At 45.9% G+C, this 6,968-nt stretch overlaps 1 protein-coding gene across 1 annotated transcript in view; it reads right to left on the bottom strand.

The window, feature by feature from the left end:
- Window positions 1–502: 502 nt before the first annotated feature.
- The window catches only part of LOC135559289 (E3 ubiquitin-protein ligase HUWE1-like), an 83,746-nt gene continuing 77,280 nt past the window's right edge, over window positions 503–6,968 (bottom strand). The window contains 14 exon segments of the mRNA XM_064993481.1: window positions 503–1,409; window positions 1,811–2,001; window positions 2,465–2,542; window positions 2,544–2,662; window positions 3,088–3,205; window positions 3,551–3,656; window positions 4,076–4,162; window positions 4,332–4,398; window positions 4,401–4,525; window positions 4,935–5,075; window positions 5,345–5,462; window positions 5,676–5,921; window positions 6,229–6,378; window positions 6,681–6,783. Coding sequence (XP_064849553.1) covers window positions 1,307–1,409; window positions 1,811–2,001; window positions 2,465–2,542; window positions 2,544–2,662; window positions 3,088–3,205; window positions 3,551–3,656; window positions 4,076–4,162; window positions 4,332–4,398; window positions 4,401–4,525; window positions 4,935–5,075; window positions 5,345–5,462; window positions 5,676–5,921; window positions 6,229–6,378; window positions 6,681–6,783 — 1,752 coding nt within the window. The 3' untranslated portion in view covers window positions 503–1,306.

Here is a 6,968-nt window from a genome sequence, read left to right as displayed (position 1 = left end):
GCACACAATCTTCAGGGAAGAGGTCCTCCACAAAATTAAACAATTGTTTAAAACATTTGCATTAGTGCAACAGCACACTATTACAACAGAAAATATTTTTATAATTAAGGTCTAGTATGATTGGCTATAGTTTGTTTCAAATGAAGTATGATTGGCTATATTTAGTTTCAGATGAAGTATGATTGGCTATAGCTTATTTCAAATGAAGTATGATTGGCTATATTTAGTTTCAGATGAAGTATGATTGGCTATAGCTTGTTTCAAATGAAGTATGATTGGCTATATTTAGTTTCAGATGAAGTATGATTGGCTATAACTTGTTTCAGATGAAGTATGATTGGCTATAGCTTTTTCAGATGAAGTATGATTGGCTATATTTAGTTTCAGATGAAGTATGATTGGCTATAGCTGGTTTCTGATTAACTATGATTGGCTATATCTTGTTTCAGATGAAGGGTGATATAGGTTTCAATATATAATAATGTTAAGAGACAAATGGGACTCCATTTTATGCATTTATTCATGTAGTTATTTCACTCTGATTCAAAGGCTCAAGGCGGGGTCAGCGATTTAATAGCCAAAAATACTCTAGAATTTGTGGTTAATTTCATCTCCTTTCCTTTCTTGTTCTCATTTGTTTTCCTTCCTTAAAAATGCCACAAAACTTTGAAAAGTGCATTTCTTTGAATTTCTTCAAAACGTGTTTTTTCTCTCTCTCTCTTTCTCCTTCTTCCCCATAAAAATGTCAACCCCCCCTCAAGGCGTATGAGGTCACAAATTCGCAAAAAGAAACAGCCAACATTTTTTCCCCAAAGGTTTTATAACCATCCTGTTCTCACACACAAACAACCTTCTCCTTTTTACACAGCCAGAGAAGAACAACAAAGAAAAATAAACTCCCAAACCTTTTGTACAGAGAAATCAAACTAAATGGAGAAAATGTCTTATATTAGTCCAGGTTTTTATCCTCAATACACCCTCTCAGGTTTCTGCCATTCTAATGTGGAAGGGGAGGGAGACATACCAGGCACAGGTCTGTGTCTATTGACATGAGGCTCTGTGTGTAGTAGGTAATATCAGTCAGTCAGTTAATCATACCGCGCTGCTGGTCCGTCTGTTTCTTTATATGGATTAGGAACCAGTTGTATGTCTAGAGGCCATTTTTCCAGTCATCCAGTAATGTCTGACAGTGCGAGTGTGTGTGTGACAATGTGTCTGTGTGTCATCAGCTTGAATCTGTCAGAGTATGCAAGTCTAAATTGTGTTTGTATGTGTGTGTGTGTGTTGAGTCTCTGTGTGGGTGGGTCTAAGCCAGTCCGAATCCCTCGGAGCATTCCTGAATGGCCAGCAGCAGCATGTGCCTCAGCTTCTCATAGCTCTCGTAGGCTGGGAGGTCCAGCTGGTTGAAGCTACAGGAGAAGAGACAAATGGTTTGTAAGAGAATTGAGAATGGTAGCTCTTTACCTGAGTACCTGAATTTCTATCATATCGACCTGGCTGAATGGAAACTTCAAATCTACATGAATAACTACATTATTTTGACATCAATCCATCAGTATTCATTAATGGTACCAGGTGTGAGCTGTGTGGCTGTATAGGTCTTTACCAGGTGTGAGCTGTGTGGCTGTATAGGTCTTTACCAGGTGTGAGCTGTGTGGCTGTATAGGTCTTTACCAGGTGTGAGCTGTGTGACTGTATAGGTCTTTACCAGGCGTGAGCTGTGTGACTGTATAGGTCTTTACCAGGTGTGAGCTGTGTGGCTGTATAGGACTTTACCAGGCGTGAGCTGTGTGGCTGTATAGGACTTTACCAGGTGTGAGCGGACGGTAGGCGGTCGGTGGAGCGGTCGTCGCGGTGGATCTGGAACTTCTGTATTCCGTTCATGCCCTCCAGCGCTGCGAAGCCCTGCAGAGGAACCTTGGACGTGCCCGTCACAAACTGCAGGAACTTGGCTCTGTCCGCCTGGTCGAAGGAACGCAGGGCCCGCCAGAACCACTGGATCTGAGGTGACGGGGAGGAACGGTCAGGGTCACAGCCTCACTACACTGACCAGTAGCACATCTATATGAATGCATAGTATATAATACAACCAACAGACTATCATTTGGCATTGTGGGACATTGTTGGTCCTGGGTCAAATTCATCAGGCACCAAACAAAAGACAAGTGACTAAAAAAGGGAGGGACTACCGGAACTTGTCCAATAAAAAAAACTCATTTGTTTTCCGTTGCAATTTTGAATATGCCCCTGGTGTGTGCATCTATGTCTCTACCTGTATGGATCTGGACTGGTACTCGGTGTGTGTCTCTACCTGTATGGAGCTGGACTGGTACTCGGTGTGTGTCTCTACCTGTATGGAGCTGGACTGGTACTTGGTGTGTGTCTCTACCTGTATGGAGCTGGACTGGTACTTGTGGTACCTGTATGGAGCTGGACTGGTGTGTGTGTCTCTACCTGTCTCTACCTGTATGGAGCTGGACTGGTACTTGTGGTACTCGGTGTTGGCCTTGAGGTGGACTGGTACTATATCTATAGTGGGCTGGAAGGCCAGATATCAGCAGTTCCAGCTCCAGCTCCTGCTCTGTGAAGATGGAGATCAGCCTCTTGGGGATGATCTCGTAGAAACCCTCCAGGTAGGCAGACAGCTGCTTACGGATGGCACCTACAGGGGGGGGGGGGGGCGAGAGAGGGAGTACAGAGTTAAACACTTACAAGGCTACACAAGTAGTACCTCACGATGACAAGATGATTTCTGCCAAGCAACCTTTGAGACAGAAGGCAGGTTCACATGAAACCGACTTCCCCAACTTACAGGATTTATGAAAAAAAAAAAAAAATGTATTGCAGCACACTGGTCAAAAGCGCATTACTTCATGTTTTGCAGACAGTGTTGCTGACAAAGTCTTGGTGTACATTTGACTAAGTATGGTACTGTTATACATGGCCACCTCCAACAAGTGTATGACATGTATAATATATATCTCTGGCTATTTGACTGAATGTTCACAAATGTATTATGCCAATTAAAAGATGTACTTTTAAAGGCTGGGTTTCTAAGATAGATGTGATTGATGTGTCTGGTCTCACCAGTCATCTTCATCTGACAAACCAGGTGGACGTACTCCTTCTTGTTCTCCTCGGTGACAATGATGTTGCCTCCGTTAGGCTTCAGGTCACGTACCTCACACACACCAAACTCCTGGACCTGAGCGAGAGGAGGATAGAGACACACGAGAGAGAGAGAGGGACACGGGAGAGAGAGGATCGGGAGAGAGAGACAGAGACATGAGGAAGATGAAGGGACATGAAAGAGGCAAGCGGGAGGGGGCGGAGGGATGGAGACAGTTCAGCAGTGCTTCCACAGAATGTAATAGTATGTGTGAGGTCACATGCTATAGAGAAATGTAACTAACATGATTTATCCAATGTTGGGTCAAGGGCTGTTAGTGATCATTTAGGTCACATTCTCTATACCCATCCTGAGACAATGGCCTGTATAATGAGCAGTTTTGTGAGTTTGGTTGATGTAAAAGACAGAGAAAGGAAGTACCTCAGTGCTGAATGTCAGCTCATAGCCCAGAGTAGACACATTATTCTCCAGCAGGTAGACCAGACCCTGGAAGAACGGGTAGTCCTCACTCTCCATGTCTGTGTACCTGACGACACAACACACACGCTCAATCAACTACTGCACGGTGACACTCCACAGTTAACACACATCTCTACATACGTACATCTCCATGATCTCAACACCGTTTGCCCTCATGTATGGAGCTGGAAATGGAATGTTTAGTAGTGTGTGTTTAGTAGGATGTGCTTGTAGAAGCTGTGTGTGAAGTAGTGTGTGTGTGTTACCTGACACTCTTGCCCAGGATGTGCTTGTAGAAGCTGTGTGTGAAGTAGTGTGTGTGTGTTACCTGACACTCTTGCCCAGGATGTGCTTGTAGAAGCTGTGTGTGAAGTAGTGTGCCACACTCTTGCCCAGGATGTGCTTGTAGAAGCTGTGTGTGAAGTAGTGGTTTGGGTGACACTCTTGCCCAGGATGTGCTTGTAGGGTGTTAATGTGTGTGGTGACCTGACACTCTTGCCCAGGATGTGCTTGTAGAAGCTGTGTGTGAAGTAGTGTGTGTGTGTGTTACCTGACACTCTTGCCCAGGATGTGCTTGTAGAAGCTGTGTGTGAAGTAGTGTGACCTCCTGCTACCTGACACTCTTGCCCAGGATGTGCAAAGCTGTGTGTAAGTAGTGTGGTGTGTGTTACCTGACACTCTTGCCCAGGATGTGCTTGTAGAAGCTGCTTAGCACTCCAGCAGTCTTGTCAATAGTCACAACACCAGGGACCTAAACTTGAAGTAGCTGAGGTGGTTTGGGTTGCAGTGGGACGAGGGGTTAATGGTGAGGTGACCCTGTCGCCGGGCGAGAACAGGGCGTACATGGCGTTAAACATCTCCCTGGAGATGATCATGTACCACTCTCTCAGCAGACCTCCTGCATCCTGACCCTCCTCCCCTTCAAACACTATGTACCTGGTGGGGGGGGGGAGGAGATGTACGAAGAGACAAAAGTCATTCTGTCAATAGTCACAACACAGGGACATAAATAATACAAATAGACAGAGAGACAGAACCCCTAAGAGACAGAACCCCTAAGAGACAGACAAGAGAACCCCTAAGAGACAGACAAGAGAACCCCTAAGAGACAGACAAGAGAACCCCTAAGAGACAAAAGAAACCCTAAGAGACAAAAGAAATCCTAAGAGACAAAAGAAACCCTAAGAGACAAAAGAAACCCTAAGAGACAAAAGAAACCCTGAGACACAAAAGAAACCCTAAGAGACAAAAGAAACCCTGAGACACAAAAGAAACCCTAAGAGACAAAAGAGACCCTAAGAGACAAATACCCTAAGAGAGAGAGAGAAAGAAATCAGTCTCTTACAGCCTGTTCTTCATGTCCTCGGGACTCTTGCGGTGCAGCTCTCTGTAGGAGTCTTCAAACACGTGATCTCTCCTGACGTGGACAGCCATATCCTCCTTCCTCAGACCCTCATCCAGACGCTCCAGCTCCTGACGAAAGTACCTGGGGAGAGGGAGGGGGTCAAAAATATTTTAAAAGCTTAAATATTATCATGAAAGAGGCACACTTCCATTCAAAGGACCAGTGTTTGACCTGGAGAGAGAGATCAGGGTTGTTCATTAGGGCGAGCAAGCAAAAACATGTTTTAAACTGAAAACTAAATGAGTTTATTTTGGACAAGTCCAAGGTGTCTCTGTTTTAATAAGTTTTCCTCCATTAGGTGACTAATGAACACAACCAAGATGATGCACCATAAGAAAATCCTTCCTTACTTCCTCTTGACGTCAAAATCGAGGATGCGGATGTAGTCAACCAGCACAGCGAAGGGTCCGTCGGCCAGGTGGGTGGTGGACTGGCGCAGAATCTGGTTAAGCACTGTACGGTGAGTCTCTGTAGGGGGGAGGGAGGGAGAGAAAAGGAGAGAATGGAAGAGAGACAAAGACCTACAGTGCAACTAAAACACGTGGGCTTTCCAAAATGATCCAGGCTGAATCTCTGTATTATTTCTCGACTCCTCACTTCCTGTGATGTTTTAAGTGACTGGCAAACAGAGAGGACGCAAGGAAAATACTGCATACCCTCCTCCCTAGTCCCAGAACTCACCAGCGAAGCGGAGGAACTTCTGTGTGTCGGGAGGCAGGTTGGAGGAGATGTGCATGGAGGAGGGTTCTCTAGAGAAGAAGGGGTCCAGAGAGGAGGGGGTGGCAGGGGTGAGGGGTGCGGGGGACAGTGGGGGAGGCTCGTCTTTGATGTGGGACAGCTGGCTCTCCCTGGTGTCTCTGACAGGGGGCTTGCTCTCCCGCTCTGTGGCATGGACCAGGAAGAAGGCCTCTACCGCCGGCTGAAGGACTGAGGGAGAGGCGAGATGTGAGCAGACTACGTCATCACTCCTGTGAAAAAAGGCTATTATCCAAGGTGGTGTTCAGTAAGAACAAAACATTTCCTGTTCCGTATGGGCTGAGGGTTGACCATGTTTCACTGCATGACTGCAAAATCAATGAGCACTACTTTTGACACATTCAGGACATTGGTTTTCCAATGGAGGTTCTACGACAGATACATAGTGTTAACTCTTAGTATACAGATGTCACGCTCAGGAAAATCTCAGGGCCCTAGTTTTACCCATGTGAGATTCAATATTGTAAACCTAACGTACCCAAAACAGCGTGTTGATCATGTGACTCCTCCAGTTCCTTCAGGCACTCCCCGAGCATGTCCCACAACTCGTCCAATAGCAGCTGCTCGCTCAACAGGGGAAGGTCCGGGAGACGCTCCTCTGTCTCTGATTGGCTGTTGCCTTCTTCATCTGCACAAGAGCAGGAAATACCAAACACAATAATGTTAGAATCACTATGCCAAGACAAGTGCTCCCTAACGCGCGGTACTTCTGCTGTGGTTTGAGTGGCTCTGGTCATGTTCAAGGTTGTCTTTCTTTGCAGTCACACTGCTCTCAGAACTTGGCTATATCATTCAAATGTGGTTCCTGAAACACCTTTTTAGGTGTTGTGAAATCTGATCTGCACAGCGTGACTGCAATAAAGATGAGCTGGAACCTGTGTTGTGGTAGCTGAGGACTGTTGTGGTTATTGTGGTGGAGGCCTGTCTAACCCAGGGGTGCAGGGTCCTGCTCCAGGGGAGAGGGCTGGTCTACATCCATGGGAGAATCATCCCTCTGGACTGCCTGGGGCTCAGACACTGACCCCACCTCTGACTGGAGAGAGGAATGGAGGGAGGGCAAAAAGAGAGGAGAAAGAGTGAGAATCAGAGCGAACAAGAGAGACAAGAGGGAGAAAGAAAGAGGGAAATAGAGAGGGTGGGTGAGAGAAAGAACAAAAGAAAGAATGAAAAATGTGATTAATTCAACACAAGGCTGACAGTTTTCCAGTAAACCAGAAA

This window comes from Oncorhynchus masou, chromosome 18 (assembly GCF_036934945.1).
Source record: "Oncorhynchus masou masou isolate Uvic2021 chromosome 18, UVic_Omas_1.1, whole genome shotgun sequence".
In the NCBI taxonomy this organism is placed as follows: Eukaryota; Metazoa; Chordata; class Actinopteri; order Salmoniformes; family Salmonidae; genus Oncorhynchus; species Oncorhynchus masou.
This window is presented reverse-complemented; position numbering and strand designations above follow the sequence as displayed.